The sequence below is a fragment of the Vulpes vulpes genome, chromosome 16 (assembly GCF_048418805.1).
Source record: "Vulpes vulpes isolate BD-2025 chromosome 16, VulVul3, whole genome shotgun sequence".
NCBI lineage: Eukaryota > Metazoa > Chordata > Mammalia > Carnivora > Canidae > Vulpes > Vulpes vulpes.
Window position 1 is genome coordinate 20320767 of NC_132795.1, and position 20093 is coordinate 20340859.

The window sequence follows — 20093 nt, forward strand, 5'->3', positions numbered from 1 at the left end:
GTTTTATCTTGCTATTCTGAAAGATAAAAGTTGGGAGTCTTGAAAGTTGGGATGCTGTATGTGTTGTCCAACCCTTTTTCTCCTCAGGGGGACCCTGGGAGTTGGGAGTTGGGAGTTCTGTCCCAATTGTGTGACACTGTGCCAGGGGTGGGGCTTATGGTATGTGCCTCATCCTTTCCCATGGATGTGAGTCATTTCTTATTTGCACGATGTGTAGGAGTTACTCAGCTTATTTCTTTTTTTCAGAGAGAATTGCTCTTTGTATAACTGTAGGTACAGTGCATACATGGGAGGAGGTGAGTTCAGGAGCTTCCTCGCCACCATCTTAAACTGGAAATTGCTGGGGCAGCCTGGGTGGCTCAGTGGTTTAGCGCCGCCTTCAGCCCAGGGTGTGATCCTGGAGACCCCGGGATCGAGTCCTGCATCAAGTTCCCCGCACGGAACCCTGCTTCTCCCTCTGCCTGTGTCTTTGCCTCTCTCTCTCTTTCTCTCATCTCTCATGAATAAATAAATAAAATCTTAAAAAAAGAACCCACCCCTGGAAATTGCTAATTTCCTTAATGTCTTACCTAATAGTTTACAACTGGATCCTTGTAATTGCTTCAGCATTTAAACAGAGTGTCTCCAGCTGCAGAACCTCAACTTATATAGCTCATAGTGACAGTGACAGCCACTGCTCTAATTTCTCTCATGTAACTTCACCAGCTGATCTGCCTTTTCCTAGCAAAATGGGTCCCAGTGAATCGTCTTGCTCCTATCTGTGCTCACTGACTCACATGTATTTTTCTTGCATGCTTTCAAAGTCTAGGGATGTTACTCTGTTCCTTATTTTCTTGTTCTTATAACTACTTTGGAATTTGGCACTGGTAGTTTTCTCTTACTCTATTTTATATGGAATTAATTTTCCTGAAATTTTTTATAGGAGATTTGGTTTAGAAAACTTAGAGTTTCACAGAGCTCCCACTATTGATGTTTTCATTTGGTGTTAAAAAATGAGTTGTTTTCTAAGATTTTCTGGGGCCATGCCCTGGACTAGAGACCTGGTTGGTCAGTTTTGAGTATTCACAGTGGTTAGACTGCTCCAGTCCTTTTAATGTTTACCATGATTCCTCTGTTCTCACTTTGCTATTGGAAAAAGCAAAATGCTCCCAGTTTCAACTGCTTTTCTCAAATTGGCCTGCTGTAATTTCCCATGACTACCTGTTGGCTATTTTGGGGTTTTCTTATTTTCAGGTCCATCAGATGCTCCTCTTTCCATTTATTTTAAGATTTCGTTATTTAGAGAGTGCAAGCTGGGGGACTGACAGAGGGAGAGAAACCCAAGCAGACTCCTTGCTGAGTGCAGAGCTCCATGTGGGGCACAATCTCAGGACTCTGAGATCATGACCAGAGCTGAAATCAAGAGTTGGATGCCCAACCAACTAAGCTATCCAGGTGCCACCAGATGCCCCGTTTATACCTGTTGCTTTTTGACATATGTACACCAATACCTTGAAGGTCTTATGTATATGTTTTGGGGTTCATAGAGATGCCTTGTCATATGATTGTGTTATAAATGTTGCCCATATGTTCTTGGGTTTGCTATTGAGCTACTCTGAATGTTTTTACATAAAGATTTGAGAAGATTTTAAAATTATCCCTGCTGGCCTTATCTTCTAGAATTTCCCCTTTGTCTAAACTTTCATATTTATAATGATTTATCTATAGTATCATTTGAGAGAATTTATTTAAACAGTCATACCTACAAATAACTATTTTTTTATCTCCAGTACTTAACTCTTTAATTTTGCTTTCTTATTATGCTAGCTAGAAGTTCCAGTCAGTGTCTAATATAAATGGCAAGGATGGACATCCTTGTTTTGTTCATGATCTTTAAAGGCAACACTTCTAGCATTTAATAGTTAAGAGCATTTACTTATATAGGGTTTTTTAAATATAGATAAGCTATACCAGGCTATGTAAATCATTCCATTTGTTCCTAGTTTTCTTAGTTTCTTTAAAATCATAAATGGATGTTAGATTTTGCCAAATGTTCTTTCCCTTTTAATTGGTCAAATTGTATTTATATTTTCTAATGTTAACATCAAAATATCCTTGTATACCTGGGATAAATCCAACTTGTTCATGATATATTATCTTTTCTCTATACTATTAGACTTTTGTACTAAAGTTAGATTTATTTGTAACATTTACATCTATGTTCATGAATGAGATTAGACTAATTTTCCTGTTTTATAATGTCCTTATTAGGGTTCTTATTAGGGTTTATTATCAAGGTAATAGTGTCTTCTGGGAAACATTCACTTTTTTCTGTTGAATTCTTGTCAGTTACATCTTTAGATGACTAAAGCTTTTTTAAATTTCTTGGATTAGAAGCTGAATTCCTTTTTTTTTTTTTTTTTTTTTTTTAGAAGCTGAATTCCTATTTTTTCTTTTGTTGCAGAAAATATGTATATATTGGATAACATATATGTATATATAAGCTTAAATAATGAGACCAATATATATTGAATAACTTCTAAAACATGCATGTATAGCTTAAATAAAAATAATAAGACTACTGCCTAGATATTTATAATTCAAGTTAAGAAATACAACATTGGGGCACCTGGATAGTTCAGTTGGTTAAGCTTCTACCTCTTGGTTTTGACTCAGGTCATGATCTCAGAGTCATGAGGTAGAGCCCTGTGTCAGGCTCCATGCTCCAAGCTCCACATGGAGTCTGCTTGAGATTTTCTCTTCCCCTTCCCCTTATACCCTTTACCCGACTCAAACATGTACTTTTGTTCTCTCTCTCAAATAAAATAAATAAAATCTTAAAAAAAAAATAAAAGAAATACAACATTGCCATATTGGAAATCCTAGCCACAGCAGTCAGACAAGAAAAAAGAAATAAAAGGCATCTAAATTGGCAAGGAAGAAGTAAAACTATCACTATTTGCAGATGACATGATACTCGATATAGAAAACTCAGAGGACTCCACCAAAAAATTGTTAGAAGTGATACATGAATTGAGTAGAGTCACAGGATACAAAAATCAACAGACAGAAATCTGTTGCATTTCTATACACCAATAAGGAAGCAGCTGAAAGAGAAGTCAAGGAATTAATCCCATTTACAATTGCACCAGAAACCATAATACACTTAAAAGTAAACCTAACCAAAGAGGTAAAGGACCTATACTCTGAAAACTAGAAAACACTGATGAAAGAAAATGAAGATGAAACAAAGAAATGAGAAAACATTCCATGTTCATGGATCAGAAGAATGAATATTGTTAAAATGTCTATGCTGCCCAAAACAATTTACACATTTAATGCAATCCCTAGAAAATACTAACAGCATTTTTCATAGAACAAACAACCCTCAAATTTGTATGGAACCACAAAAGACCCCAAATAGCCAAAGCAACCTTGAAAAAGGAAAGCAAAGCTGGAGGCATCACAATTCTAGACTTCAAGTTATCTTACAAAGCTGTAGTAATCAAGACAGTATAGGATGGGCACAGAAACGGACACATAGATCAATGGAACAGAGTAGAAAACCCAAAGATTAATCTACAACTATATGGTCAGTTAATCTTTGACAAAGCAGGGAAATATCCAATGGAAAAAAAGATGCTCTCTTCAACAAAGTTGTGAAAACTGGACAGCAATATGCAAAAAGAATGAAATTGAACCCCTTTAACACTATATACAAAAATAAATTCAAAATGGATTAAAAACCTAAGTGTGAGACAGGAATTCATTAAAATCTTAGAGGAGAACAGAGGCAGTGAGTTCTATGGTATTGGCTCATAGCAACTTCTTACTAAATATGTCTCCTGATGCAAGGGAGACAAACCCAAAAATCACCTATTGGGACATCATCAAAATAAAATAAGCTTCTATGCAGGGAGGGAAACAATTGACAAAACAAAAAGGCCACCTACTGAATGGGAGAAGATATTTACAAATTATATATATCTGATAAAGGGCTAATATCTAAAATATATAAAGAACTTACACAATTCAACACCCCAAAACCAGATAATCCAGTTAAGAAATGGGCAGAAGACATGAATAGACATTTTTCCAAATAAGACATCCAGATGGCTAACAGACACATGAAAAAATGCTCAATACCACTCCTCATCAGGGAAATACAAGTCAAAACAATGAAATATCACCTCACATCTGTCAGAATGGCTAAAATTAACACAAGAAACAAGTGTTGGCAAGGATGTGGAATAAAGGGGAACTTTCTTATACTGTTGGTGGGAATGCAAACTAGTACAGCCATTTTGGAAAACAGCATGAAATTTCCTCAAAAAGTTAAAAGTAGGACTACCCTAGGATCCAGCAATTGCACTACTAGATACTTACCCAGAGATTAAAAACTGCTAATTCAGAGGTGTACATGCACCCCAATATTTATAGCAGCATTATTAACAGTAGCCAAATTATGGAAAGAACCCAAATATCCATTGACTGTGTATATATATGTATATATACACAATGAAATTTTACTGAGCTATAAAAAATAAAGGATTCTTGCCACTTGCAACAACATAGATGAAGGTAGAGAGTATTATGGTAAGCAAAACAAGTCAGAGAAAGACAAATGCCATATTATTTCACTCCTATGTGGAATTTAAGAGACAAAACAAATGATCATGGAAAAAAAGAAAGCAAAAAACAGTTTCTTAAGTATAAAGAACAGACTGATGGTTGGCAGTGGGGAGCTGGGTGGGAGGGATGGATTAAATAGGTGATGGAGATTAAGGAGTACACTTGTGATGAGCATCGGGTATTGTATGGAAGTGTTGAATCACTAAGTCGTACACCTGAAACTAGTATGACACTGTATGTTAACTGGAATTTAAATAAAAACTTAAAGGAATAGAACACCAATATCACAAATGTGTTTTGTGTGCCCTTATGAGATTCCATCCTCTCCTCAATCTATCCTTAGGTAACTGTTGCCCTGACTTTTGTTGTAATCATCCCTTTTCCTTTCTTTGACGGTATCCTTAAACAGTATATTGCTGCTTTGCCTCTTTTAGAATATTTTATAAGTGGATCATACTGAATGTATTCTTTTGTGAATCATACCATATCTGTCACTTTTTAAGTGTATAACTGATTTCTTTAGGCTGGAAAAAATGAAAAAAGAATACAGAAATCTGAATACATGGATGGAAAAAGCTAGCTATTTAGAAGGGCTTCTTACCCCAAAATTTGCCCGTAAAGAATGTAAGGTAATTAACATTCTCCATATATAATTTCTAATACTTTTATTTAAAAAGATTATGATAATTAAAAGTGATGAGATATAGCTTCGTCTTGATATATAGAATGTCTTTCATCGTTCATGTACTTTTCTGTTTTGCTAATGTGATACTCCATAAATATTGACTATTAATTTGTAAGATTTCATTTTTTAACAACTTGGTTAAAATATCAACTACTTAAAGCATACAATTCAGTGGCCTTTAGTATATTCAGAGTTGTATGTCCATTGCTATGATCAATTTTCAGATATTCTCATTACTCACGAAAGAAACTCTACACCCCTTAACCAAACCTCCCAGGCCCCCCTGACCCTAGACAATAACTACTCTACTTTCTGTTACTATAGATTTGCTTATTCTAAACATTTCATTTGAATGGAATCATAATATATAATTCTTTAATTCTTTCACTTGGCATGGTTTTCAGGGTTCATTCCCATTGTAGCATGTATCAATCCTTTGTTTCTTTTTACTGCCAAATAATATTCCACTAAATGGGTATTTACCACATTTTGCTTATCAGTTGGTGAACATTTGAGTTGTCTCAACTTTTTAGCCATCATGAATAATGCTGCTGTGAATATTCGTGTGCAGATTCTTCTGTGAGCATATGTTTCTAATTCTTCTGGGTATATACCTAGAAGTAGAATTGTTGGACCAAACAGTAGTTCCTTTTTTAACGTTTTCAGGAACTATCAAACTGTTTTCCATAGTGGCTACACAATTTTACATCCAACTAGCAATGTATGAAGGTTCCATATCTTCTCCAACACTTGTTATTTTGCTTTTTTTGTTTGTTTCAATTATAGCTATCCTAGTGGGTTTGAAGTGGTATCTCATTGTGGTTTTGATTTGCATTTCCCTGATAACCAATGATGTGAACATATTTTCATGTGTTTACTGGCCATTTGTATATATTCTTTAGATAAATGTTTATTTAAATCCTTTGTTGATTTTTAAATTGCGTTATTTGTATTTTCATTGTTGAGTTATAAGAGTGCTCTAAATATTGAATACTAGATCTTTATTAGATAATATAATATTTAGAAATACAGTCTGACCTATACATTTTGGCCCAGCAATAGAGATTCACAGAAATTTCAGTGAATTAGTAAAACATTGACTAAGGTCACAGCCTTGAAGTGGTAGTCATAACACACTGATATATTAATGTTTTTCATGACTCGTATTTTGACATAGTGGTACTTCTTTAGGATAAATTAATTAGCACTTATACAGAATTAGTATTTTACGGAAAATTTGGGGAGCCCTTAATTAAAGGAACTATGGACTTTTTTTCTTATTAAAAGATCAGTATTTTATGAGTCAGTGATCACCCTACCTTATAATTCCTCTTGGAATATATTTAAAGATCCACATCACTTTGCAGCTTATAGGCCATAATGTTTTCCAATAAAAAAGTAATTTATTTTTTGGGGATATCTTCTTTTATCCTTTGAAGTTATGATATTATTAACTTATAATCTTTTTCTCTTACACACTTGTTACTCAAATACCCTATCAATTTTTGGAAAGCTTCTCCCTGGAACATTAACTCTTAGCCAGGGTATATTTCTCTTTAAAATAGTGCTATATGGACAGTTTTTCTCATGAAACCACATTCTTCTGTAAATTTTACAGAAGGTAATAGAAGAAGTTATAAAGGCAAAATAGCTCTCTAAACATTTCTCCAAAATCTTTCTTTTTTTTTTTTTTCTTATTTCTAGGGAAGTGATACCAGTGAGTTACTTGCAAGCCTATTTGAAAAGGAGCCTGAAAATGGTGTAACATCAGGTTGAGAAATTCACATTTGTATTTATTATTAAGATAATTTAAAAGAGGGTAGTGTTGTATCACAAAAAGAAAATTAGTAATTTGCTTTAAGTGGATTTCACTTTTTGTTGGAAATATGTATCTCATTATAGTTTTAGTATATAGCGTTTATTTTGTAACACTCCAAAGAAAAGACTGAGACCCAATTAAGAGGTTTTTTTTTAAAAAAAGATTTTTATTTATTTATTTTAGAGAGATACAGTGTGTGAGCAGGGGGAGGGGCAGAGAGAGAGAGACAGAGTCTCAAGCAGACTCCACACTGAGTGTGGAGCCTGACATAGGACTTGATCTCATGACCCTGAGACCATGACCTGAGCCAAAACCAGCTGACACACCCAGGTGTTGTTGTTGTTGTTTTAATACTCCTTTACTCGTTTAAGGACAAAAAAAAAGTTAAATCTTAATTATGATCTATGAAAAAGATATTTTTCTTAAACAGTAGATGTAGAGGTTTTGGTCTCTTTTTAGTAGAAGTGTGTGTCTGTGTATGAGAAAGGAAGGCAAACAGAGAGAAGGGAACGGGAAATTCAATTAGCATTAAATTTGAGAACTTATCACATATTAGTAAAGTAATAGAAGATATTGTTTGGTAGTCTTTTAAAAAATTTGTTAGACTATTCATTGAAAGTAAGTTAAAATAAATAATAAAAAAAGAAAGTAAGTTAAAATAGATGCATAATACTTTATCTGCAAGATCTTGGATTCTGCAGGTGTGGAATAAGGATTTATTGTTATAAGACTTGGGCTACAAGTTACTTCTCTATTTCCCTACTTCTACCTCCTGGCTACCTCAGCCTCTGATATGTTCATTTCCTAACGTCTGAGGATCAACCAGCCTAGCAGAGCTATGTGTCTTTAGCCTACTCTTTACCTTGAAGTGTTCAATTTTCAGGTTTAGGAGAATCATAGTTTCCATCTTCAGTATCAAAGTTGGAGAGTCGAGGCTAACCCCCCTCACTCACTGTTGGTTGCCAACTTTATTTTTCTTATCCAAAGAGTTTATTTCAAGTCTAGTGACTTCTTTTTTTCTGGTATTCCTATACTTCTTACAGCTTCTCCCAACATTTACTGATCACTGTGTTGCAGGCCTTTACCTAGATTATATAAATCAATCCTCACAGCAGTCAATTGAGGGTGTTATTATTATTTATCTACATTTTACAGATGAGAAAGCTGAAATCAGACAGATTTAACCACTCAGAAGTCACACAGCCATTAACTGGTAGGGTTTGTATTTGAACCTAGTCTGTTTGACCCAAGAGCTTCAGCATTTAACCATACTGCTGCTCACATTGTACATAGACTTGTATCCTACCTGTAAGATAAGCCATTATTATCCTATTTTACATATGACAAAACCAAAGCTCAGAAAATGAGCTAAGCTGACCACAGCCACACAACTAACAGTGACCAAAATAAGTTTTGTTTTATACTAGACTTAACACATTCTTTTGTATCTCAATTTTTTATTCCGTCTTTCTTCCTTTTAGGTTTTCCTTTTCTACTTGCTAAATGTATATTCTTTATGTCTCTAGGAAAATTTTTCAAGTGCTTCAGCCAGCTTTCTTTCAAATGGTCCTACTTTCTCTGGTCATATGCACCTTTATTCCATTCTCTTTCCAATCCCAACCCTATCACTGACCATCTGGGATTTATTTTATTTCCTCTTGACTTGTAGCAAAAGACACTATATATCTGTTTTTATCTCTTACATTGATGGATCTGAAATCTTACTTAATTCATGTTTTCATTTTATCTCCATGATTTTTAATTTATCACTCCATCTTCCCAGAGATTTCTCAGCTTGTTTTTACTAAATAGTATTTATGTTTGAATAACTGCTTTGATTTAAATTGCTTTGTTCTTGGTGAGAAAAATTAAAATAGTATTTTGTTAGTGTGCATATATATAAATATATTTATTGTTTTATAATGTTATATGATAAAATACTTCTATTAATTTATTAACAGATGTACCTTTTATAAAGGAGGAAGCTGAAGCTGTTCCAAGTGAGGTAAGGGAACTTGGAAGAGAACTTCTAATAGTCACTATTTTATAAAGGAATGAAACATTTGTAAATAAATATGTGTATAGATGGGAAAAAAGCACCCAAGAAGTTCTTCAGGTTTTTATGGTTATTTGTGTTGTGGCTGTATCTATACAATTACATTATTTACTTAAGTTATATTACACTATTAAAGGGGAAATTACAGCATAAAATGGTAATATTTAAAAATACATACAAAGATGGGAACAAAAGATGTTGACAAAGTGAAAGGGGGTAACAAGTAAAAATAAAAGCATAAAATTTTGCACAATGATCTTAGAAATGGATGCCACAGACTAAACTATATTCTTTACTTTCTCTGTGGGTTTATAATCTATATTTAAATAGATGCAAAAAAAAATAGAGTTCATATAATATTGTTTGATTTTATGATATTTTCTTTGTGCTCTTTTGCTGTTAAAATTCCCCCCCCCTTTTTTTTAAAGATTTCTTTATTTTAGAGATCGAGCACAGGTGCAAGTTTGTGGTGGGGGGAGGGTCAGAGAGAGGGAGAGTGTCTCAAGCAGACTCCCAGCTGAGCACACAGCCTGACACGAGGTTCAATCCCACTATCCTGAGATTGTGACCCAAGCTGAAATCAAGAGTCGGACACTCAACTGACTGAGCCACCTAGGTGCCCCTAAAGTTTTCTTTATTTATGATATATTGGTGTAGCATAATAATAGCAAAATGTTAGACTCTTCAATTTTTTTGAGATATTGCTGATTTATAAAATCTGAGTACATGAGAACCACTGCTTTGTAAAGCAGTGTGATTATTTTAATGAAATAATATTCTATAGTCCTTAGTTTCAGGCAAGTGGAGTTTAACTCTTTTAATAAAGAATGTAATAATTGACAAATATTGAAGGTAAGTTCTCATGAAAACTGATAAAAGGGTACAAATGATTTTAAGTTTTATTAGTTTTAAATATTTTCTAGTCAGTAATGATTAATTGGTAGCTTGCTTTATTGATCTATTTTCTAGTTGCCAGATAATGATGATAAGAACGACTTGATTCTCCCACCTTTGAACGAGTCAAATCAAGATAATTCAGATGCTGTTGCTATTGCTCCTGAATGTGATGAATCAACAAAGCAAACAGATGAGTCAACAAAGCAAACAGATGAGTCAACAAAGCAAACAGATGAGTCAACAAAGCAAACTCCATTGCCTGTTGTTCCAGTCCTGACAATAACGGAGGACAACAAAACATTACCTTTAGAGGAATACCAATCAAAAGCTCCACCAGAGGGAAAAATGAAAAATATGTTCCCTCCACCAGAAGTAAAATTGAAAGCTAGATATCCAAGCCTTTTAAAAACAGACTCATCTCCATCAGAGGTAAAGATGAACACTAGCTTTATATATCCAGGTAAAATAAAGAGGAGGAACTTAGATTCATCTCCAGCAGAATATTGTTGGCAAAGCAACAGTCTAAGCTTAGCTAGGAGGAAGAGCACAAGCTTAGTTTCCCCAGGTTCAAAATCAAAAGGTAGGTCTCAAAGCCAAGATCCAGAGGAACACCTTGAATTAAAGGTAGCTGCTCTTGTATTAGAAGTGTGACTAGAGAAAATAATTCATTAAAAAAAAAATAAATTGAAAATACATTCAAAAGTCTCCAATGGAAGTATGTCTAAGTATATTAAACATTCCTACCCTACTTATATTCGTCAAGTGAGGAGAAAAAACTCTTGAAGGAAAAGCAGAGTGATGTGAAATACCTGTAGTACAAAATAGTCTCATGGGTGGGCATAAAGTTCAGCTGAAAGTGTAACAACAATAACAAGCTGTAAATTTATAGGAAACTTAAAAATCTTGAGAAGTTATTTCAGTGGAAATTATTCATAAAGCTATTATAGGAAATGGTATATTATTATAAATAATTGTGTAGTTTAAAATGAGAATGATTTGAATATCAGTTTAAAGGGTTAAAGCCTTTCTCAAAATGACAGTTATTCTACTTAGATCTTTAGTTCTTGTTTGAATCACTATTATAGGTAGCTCCTAAAGGAGTGTAAACATGTGTACTGGCCAGTAGATAAACAATCTGAATTCTAAGTAAGGTTCTGCCTCTGAATACTTCAACAAGCTTGGGCACCTAAATCTCTAGATCTATTTTCTCATCTGTTGAATGGTAGATCATATCAGGTCATTTCTAAATTCTCTCCCAAATTCCAAAAGATAATTTTATTAAATATCTCCAGTTGGGGAACTATTCTTAAGTAGATTAACCAGTGTAACTTATAAAGAATAACATTCTTGTTTTTACTGAATGTGAAAATAATAGTTATAGAAAATTTAGAAAATAGATGCACAGACGACAAAAGTAGTTATAATCCTACTGCCACTTTTAACAATTTTATTTCCTTTCAGCCTTGGTATTTATATATAAGCATATTTTTCATTTATTTTTAAAAACTTGGATCAAAATAATATGTGTGTATATATGTATTTATATAAATAATTTTATATTGTGCTTTTTAAAACTTGACATTATAAGCATGTTACCTGAATTTTCTTAAAAACCTGGAAGATGTAGAATACCCTCAAATATAGATACTTAATAATTTCCTTAAACATTTTCTATATTGTTGGATATTCGATTTGAAATTAACATCCTTTCTGTAGCTGTTTCTTTGGATCTGTGATTATGCCCTCATGTATTTCTAGAGATGGCCTTTGGCAGATTTGCTCTCTAGAAAGATCTTACCATTCTACCTTCTCACCAATAGTATTTGAATATTAATGATCTTTTAAATAATGATTAGAACTTTTTCATACTTATTAGCTATTTTGATTGTCCCTGCTGTGAGTAAACAGATCATGTCCTTTGTCCATTGTTTTCTGTTGAGTACTTGGTGATTAGGTTGAAGTTTCACAGTGAGCTCTTTTTCATTATAAGGATATTAACCAGTGGTATGTTCATGACACATACTTTTTCATAGTTTGTAGTTTGCCTTTTAATTTCTCTATCGAGTCTGACTTCCAAAATATTCAGTTTTCATTTGATAAGTGAGTTACTTATTGTTGTATGACAAATCACTCCAAAGCTTAGTGGCCTAAAATAATCATTTTCTTATCTTTAGAAGATTCTCTATAAGATTGTGCTCAGCTGGGAAGTTTTGTTCCACTTAATGTTGGGTAGGCTCATAATCATCTAGGAGCTCAGTTAGGCTGGAACACTCATGAGGTTCACATACATGTTTTACACTTTGATGGGGACAGCTGTAAATCTGGGTTTGGTTGAGATGCATGAATATCTAGTTTGATGTATCTCTTCCCACTCCCTCCACCACTGTTATGTAACCTTAGGGATTATTTCTTTCTTTCTCCATGCTGCCTCTCTAGCAGGGCAGCTCAATTTCTTATGTTGCAGCTTGGGGCTTCCAATATACAAAACCAGAAGCTTCGAGTCCTCTTAAGACTTAGGCTTGGAACTAATGCAAGGTCCATAGATTAACCACCATAGATTAACTATCTCTACCCCCCGAATAATTCATGTGCCTCCTACATGCAGACTATACTTACTCCCCTTCTAAGATCCTTGGCTGATGCTATTACTGCATCAGGCTTAGGCTTGAAGTATAGATTTTCAGCATCTAAATCAGATCCAGGTAGATGAGGCTTCTTGAATATGGCTCTTCTCAATCTTAAGATCTGTGAATTGAAAAGACAAATTACCTGTGTCCTATATACATGGTGAGTAAGGAACAGGGAAACAGATAGGCACTTATCTTCCAAAGTGTGGAAGAAGGGGAAAGTGAAGCATACAACAGTCAGTGAATGGGCCGTAGTAATTTCGAAGCTCTTGCCTCTGCCCTTGGGGCTTGGCTTTATCTTTTTTTTTTTTCCACGAAAAAGAGCTTATATTTGTAATTGAGTAGCTTTGAAGCCTATGTATTCTCCGTAGAAAATTGAGAATTCAAAAACCTCTTTCCATTTAAGTTGTCTCTATTCCTGTCCCAGATGCTATGATTCTTAAAGATTTTGTAGGCTTTTTGTATATACAGTTATGGATATGCAAACAGCCAACTGTTGCAGTCTTGAATATCTTTAAGACAGGCCACTATTTACCTTTGATTGAAAGCCAAAGTGCTGTAGTACAATATCCATAAGAATCTTAGAGGGTCTCCTATCCAGCAAAGATAATCTAACAAGCCATCCTAAGATACTTAGAATATTTTTTGTTTAGCTGAATGAGTCAGTGAAACACTACCTTAAATCTTTTTGAAGTCTGAACAAGAGATATTACAGTCACACCTTTGTGATCTTGACCTTGAAACCGCATTTTCCTGGCAAGGCCATTGGAACCCAATCAATGAAGTCACGAGACTGGGATTTCTGTCATTGGTTCAATGGCTTAACAGTGTCTTCAAGGACACTTTTTATCTTTCCTCTTTTTCATGCTCATGCTTGTCACTTTATGATCACAGGATGTTTGCTTCAATCATAGGCATCATATATAGATCAAGGCAGGACAAAGAATGTAGGGGTTGAACAATTAAATTCTTTTGCACTTGCCCCTTTTTATTTCTACAAGGAAACAAAAGTTTACCCAATCAACCCCCAGTAGATTTTGTGTCTCATTGACTAGAATTATGTAACTTGAATACTTCTAGCTTCAAAGAAAAGTGGGAAAACTAATATTTGGTAAAAGGGAATGGGATTTCCAATAATGATTCATCATTTTGGGCTGGATAGGTTGCTGTTTTTGTTTTTTTTTTTTTAAGATTTTATTTTATTCATGAGAGACACAGAGAGAGAGAGGCAGAGACACAGGCAGAGGGAGAAGCAGGCTCTATGTAAAATAATTAGGAAGACAAACCATGAGAGACTCCTAACTCTGGGAAACAAACAGGGTTGCCGAAGACGTGGAGAGTGGGGGGATAGCGTGACTGGGTGATGGGCACTAAGGAGGGCACTTGATGGGATGAGCACTGGGTGCTATACTATTGTTGGCAAATCAAATTTAAATAAAAAATTAAAAAGAATAAAGCTGTATATTTTTCTCTAAAAGAAAAAAAAAAGAATAGTGAGTCCATACAGACACTTAATATATACTTATTGAATTGGTTAGTTAAAAATACTGCTTTGGAATCCCTGAATATATTTTTTAATTGAAGTATAATTGACATGTTAGTTTTGGGTATACAACATAATGATTTGATGTGTATATACATTCTGATTTATATGCACAACAATAAGTCCAGTTACCATCTGTCACCATACATACTTAAGATTTTTTTTCTTGTACTGAGAACTTTTAAGCTCTACCTGCTTTCTTAGAACATTCAAATAGGCAATACAATGTTAACTATAGTCACCATGATGTACATTACATCCCATGATTTACTTGTTTTATAACTGGAAGTTTGCACCTTTTGATCCCTTTCCCCAATCTCTCCTTCCTCCACTCCTCCCTTTGGCAATCACCAATTTTTTCTTTATACAATTCCCTGTCTTCCTTAATCCTAGTTTACTGTAGGTACTAGAAGCTTAAACTCAAGGACATACACATAATCAAGCCCTTATTATATATTTTATGGAGTGTGGAATTAATCTCTCTGCCTTATGCCTGATATTTGGTATGCCAGAGCTAGGTGGTTTATTAGCCTTAAAAGTACTAAAATAATTTGCATTTCCTATGACTAGGTGGTTTTTATTAATTACATGCAATGAGGCGCATGACTTATAATATATACAGAGATTCCACAGGTAGACATTATTAGTCTCATGATGATATTTTGTACCTGCTTTGGTGCTGTGGTTCTGGCAATGAATTTTCCTTCATATCTATAGCTTCTGCTGAGTGGCCCGAGCTCCATGACTCCACCTATTAATTGCATGTAATCTTGTTATTTTATCCACTTTGTATTATCTTGGGAATCTGGGCTTGAGGAACTGTGTAAAAATGCTTATATTCTGGCTAATGTGGTTGCTGTGAGTAATAAACTTTAGCTTATGACCCAGGAAGTTCATTTCTTCTATCAGCCTTCATGAAACTGTGGCAGGCTAACTAGTTAGCTTACAAGCAGGGTACATTCTTGACAGCTTGGTGACAAGATGGGTTATTGACAAACATGGCTTTCTGAAAGATGAAGGACTGCTGGGACCTTGTGGTCTGATCAGTTGCATTTAAAGTAAGCCCATGGGAACTGGTGGAAAGTGATGACCGAATAGTATGATTGATCAGGTAATAAACAGTCCTTTATTCTAGACTATTGGAGAGATGGTTATAAGTTAAGAGTTAGGAAGTAGGCTTAGAAACAGCTGTGTGAACAGTGCCCTGGTTGTTGCTAATTATCCTCCAGATAGGGAGACTTCCTTGCCAATCTGATGATCCCCCTCAATGTCTGTCCTATGTTAATAATTATTACTAAGATCAGTCCTGAGTAAGCAGAAGATTCTGCTCTTTGACAACAGTTACGGTGGTGCCTACCTATACTGAGGATGAGAGGATGGAAATTTATAACTGTTATGGATAGAAACCAACTAAATCATTAGAACTTTGTCTGGTTTTCTTGGGAGATGAAGATGCCGGCTGTGTGATACCTATAAAGGAAGGACGGCAATGACTGGGCCATCTCATGGCTAAGTACTGCTGCAGTATATGGTGATAATCTTACATACATTCCAAAACAATTAGTAAGAGATCTGAGTTTTTTTATCATGAGTTCTGGCTACTAAAAGGCAGTTTGGCCCTCTTGGGGAGATTATCCTGAGACAGAAAAACCCTGGTGGAAACCATAATAGGTAGTGACTAGTTTGGAGGCATTTATTGCCCTGATTGTGTACACAGAGCTGATGAGAGTGATCCACTGACCCAAAAAACGGACCCAAAGAAATATAAATTCTTGAAGTCAGCTCTGGTGCCTTGGAAAACTCCTTTAACCCTGATGTTGAAGCCAGGAAGAATTTATGAGATGTCATCATAGTAACGGGACAGCAGATGCCCTGGATTGAAGTGGACTCCTCTAAGTAGGTCACTACTGTGCAAGCCAAGTTAGTTACCTGACAACACAACAAACCTCATGGACCTATACAGAAGGAATGTGACTACAGCTCTCAAGTCAAATAATTCCCAAAGGTGAAATAAAGGTGTAAGCTATGAAGACCTTGTTGCCTGATATAGAGTGTTGGGTAAACCAGCAACATTAGAAGTTCATTTGATTGAACTATGAATTGCTGCTACACCACTCAAAACTGAAAATAAACGTGAAGTCTTGTTAGATGGCCTGGAGTTGCCTTCTTCTGAACCCCATGACACTTCCTTTCCCTCTTAACCTCATCCTAAAGGCTTTAAAGAGAAACATGATTAAAGATGGAGCCAAGATCTCCCTGTCCCTAAAAGGGGATATAAGGTTCTATACTGCCATTGAAGTTTTCTGGGGGAATTTCAGGGAGGGTAGGGACCCAACCGTTTGTGGCTTTGTTGGTTATGAATGTACAAGTCTCTACCTATGGAAGGAAAACTTAGTTGGATTCAACTTGCAGGATTTGGGCAGGGTTCACAATGGGGAAGGGAACTAATATAACCTTTTGGATGAGTCTTTTTAGGGAAGTTCAGTGTACTGTTGTTTTCCACATCTGAATATGTAGTAGGAACTATTATATTCGTACTTATCTGTCTCCATTCCACAGAGCTACAGGTAGAGAAGTGCTGGTGGGACATGTATTGCTACTCAGATTGTAAATTGTCTCCTTGTGCTCTTTCAGATGGTCTAACAGAAACACACTAGAATCCTAGAAGGAAAGGGGAAATCACAGCCTTCATTGAGGACTTAAAGCAGCAGGGAAAGCTGCATTATCTCAATACCACATCCCTATATGGCCAGTGAATTTGCTAATGAAGTTGGAGACTTAGAGTTATCCCTCTGAATCCAATTGTTTCCTCTATATCCCTGCTGTTTCAGGTATTGTGATTATAACTGTATCCACTACACAAGACTGATGGCACTTGGTATGCTGTCTTGTACGCTGCCAGTACCACCCTTGCCATACCACTGACAAAGGATGAAGCCAGTTTGCATATGACTTTCACACTTAGCCAGGGTACTTACTAGCCTGCTACTTTCTACCAGTGAGTGGGTCTGAGCTACTGAGCCCAGGCACACTCTGAAAGCAAGGCAGTGTATGAGGGAAGAGGGGGTACCAACCCTGAGATAAGGTAAAGTGCCAAAATAAAGCAGAAGTCTTGCCTTCTAGGAGCACCTGCGTGGCTCAGTCAGATAAGTATCTGACTCTTGATCTCAGCTCAGGTCTTGATCTCAGGGTCATGAGTTCAAGCCTCGCTTTGGGCTCCACACTGGGCATGGAGCCTACTAAAAAAAAACAAAAAACAAAAAACACCAAAAAACCAAAAGCCTTCTAATTGCTCTAGATGTCCCTCACAGGCTAGCCTTCCTCACACCCTTGTTTTTCCAGTGTTCCTACTTTGGAAATAACAATCTCCTGATTTTGGCTGGTGTAGCCACTAACATGCAGGGGAGTTTGTGTTATAGGAGGAGAAAAGATACCTGAAATCAACTGACTGGGTTTGGGCAAAAGTTGCAGTGGGGAAAAACTTAAGAGTGACCTTATGGGTAGGGCCCTCACTGCTGATTGAATATACTGTTATAGTTCTCATTACTAACCTTATGAAATGAAATTAATGTGTTGCATGCTTATACTGTAAATACTAATTTGTCAGAAGACAGTCTTCCACTCAGGGTTATTGCCACAGGTACAAAAGTTCTTGTCATTTGCCACAGGTGGGTGGCGGATCAGGATTTATGTGAGTGCCTCCACCCTCTGATTTCTAAAGATGTTCTGTTGGTTAGCAAGTCAAAAGCCTCCATCTCATTGGCTCTGGTTGACCATCAAGGGTAGCTGATAAACCCTGAAAAATCCAAGAGTCTGCTTGCCAAGTAGATTCTCTTGGGACTCTGGACAGATTCACAGCACTCAGTTCCTTTGGCAGTCAAAGAAAAAGGGCAGTCTCTTCAACTACCTGTCACCCAAAGGATGCTCAGCATTTTTTTTTTTTAACTCTGGGTATGAGAGACTGTATATACCTCATTTAGGCATTCAGCATGCTTTGAGTGGGGTCTAAACCAGTAGATTTTGCTGGCCAAATGGTAGTAGTATGTTAAGAGGTACATCTGACTTGGTCCTAGCATCTTTTTGGTTTTGCATGAAAAGTATCAGCCACTGGTTTTGGCCCTAAACTTATCCCCTATTTTGGCACCTGAAGCAAAGTCAATGGCTCAGTGGAGCCCCGGATTCACAGAGGTGGCCCTAAATGCCTAGGCAAAGTTCATTGATGGTTCAGCTAAGCTGAAACCTGATGGTGTCAGTGAGTTACTGTGGCTGTTTAAGGGCCAGGTATGCAGAAGCAATAATGGATATGATTACCTGACTTTGTTGGGCAGAACTCTGTCCAGTACTATTCTTAAGAGTCTTGTTATATTTTTACTTACTTTTGGGCTATTGTCAATGGCTTAGCTGCCTGGTTTGTCATTTGGAAAACCACAGACTGCTGGATTACACTCCTCTTTGGGGCTGCAAACTAAGAACCAAATTGCTACTATGAAAATAACCATCTGGGTCACTTCTGTAGATGTGATCAATAAAGGCATGTTCTTAGTGAGACTAGCTGGAATCAAGCTGCTGATTTAGCCTCTACTCTGCAGATTGCCACAATTATTGCCTGGATTTTTCATGATACTGCCCACCTTCATAGCTGGGCCCAAAGTAGTCAACTTTGGTGAAGTTTAGAGGCTGCCACTGCATGCCCAACTTGATTCCTGCCAAATGTTGACCCATTTGTCTTGTGATAGGAGAGCTTATATTACAAGTATCCCACCTGCTCCTAGCATCGGACTTTGGGACATCTTTGGTGGTAATTGGTTGATACTTTTCCAGGTTATGGTATTACTTTCAGTCCAGTCGGATGACTTCAGCTACATCCACATCATTGTAAATTGCAAGATTTTACTCTTCTGTATGCCTGAGTAATATTCCACTGTGTGTGTGTGTGTGTGTGTGTGTGTGTACACACCCATATATACACACCACATCTTGTTTATCCATTCATCAGTCAGCTTCCATAATTTGGCTACTGTAGACAATGCTGCTGTAGACATCAGGGTGCATGTATCCTTTTGTATTCTTTGTGTAAATACTCAGTAGTACTATTGCTAGATCATAGGGTAGTTCTATTTTTAACTTTCTGAGGAGCCTCTCTACGGTTTTCCACAGTGGCTGCATCAGTTTGTATTCCCACCAAAAGTGCACAAGTGTTCCTTTTTCTCTGCATATTTGGTAACACATGTTGTTTCATGTGTTGTTGATTTTAGTCATTCTAAGAGGTGTGAGGTGGTATCTCATTGTAGTTTTAATTTGTATTTCCCTGGTGATGAGTGATGTTGAGCATCTTTTCATGTGTTTGTCAGCCATCTGTATATCTTCTTTGGAGAAATATCTATTGATGTCTTCTGCCCATTTATAAATTGGATTATTTGTTTTTTTGGGCATTGAGTTTTATAAGTTATGTATGTATTTTGGATACTAGCCCTTTATCAAATACATCATTTCCAAATATCTTTTCCCATTCTGTAGGCTGCCTTTTAGTTTTGTTGATTGTTTCCTTCACTGCACTGAAACTTTTTATTTTGATGTAGTCCCAGTAGTGTATTTTTGCATTTGTTTCCCTTGCCTCTGGGGACATATCTAGAAAGAAGTTGCTGTGGCTAATGTCAAAGAAATCACTGCCTGTGCTCTCTAGGATTTTTTTTTTTTTTTTTTTGGTGTCATGTCTCACATTTAGGTCTTTAATCCATTTTGAATTTATTTTTGTGTATAGTGTAAGGAAGTGGTCCTATTTCATTCTTTTGTCACAATTTACCTCTTTTAATACTGTGAATCCATTAGCAAATTATTAGTTATTTTTAGTAGTT

At 36.0% G+C, this 20093-nt stretch overlaps 1 protein-coding gene across 13 annotated transcripts in view; it reads left to right on the top strand.

Annotated features, from left to right (window-relative positions):
* C2CD6 (C2 calcium dependent domain containing 6) overlaps nt 1–20093 on the top strand; it is a 122139-nt gene that overhangs the window by 35513 nt on the left and 66533 nt on the right. For 7 of the 13 annotated variants that reach the window (XM_072741009.1, XM_072741003.1, XM_072741006.1 and 4 more), the window contains 4 exons: nt 5135–5240; nt 7001–7067; nt 9077–9120; nt 10141–10497. In XM_072741009.1, the coding sequence (XP_072597110.1) occupies nt 5135–5240; nt 7001–7067; nt 9077–9120; nt 10141–10497 (574 nt within the window). Of the gene's footprint in view, nt 1–1282; nt 1435–5134; nt 5241–7000; nt 7068–9076; nt 9121–10140; nt 10498–20093 lie in introns of those variants that run through there. The other 6 variants (XM_072741010.1, XM_072741011.1, XM_072741013.1 and 3 more) reach the window with 3 other exon arrangements.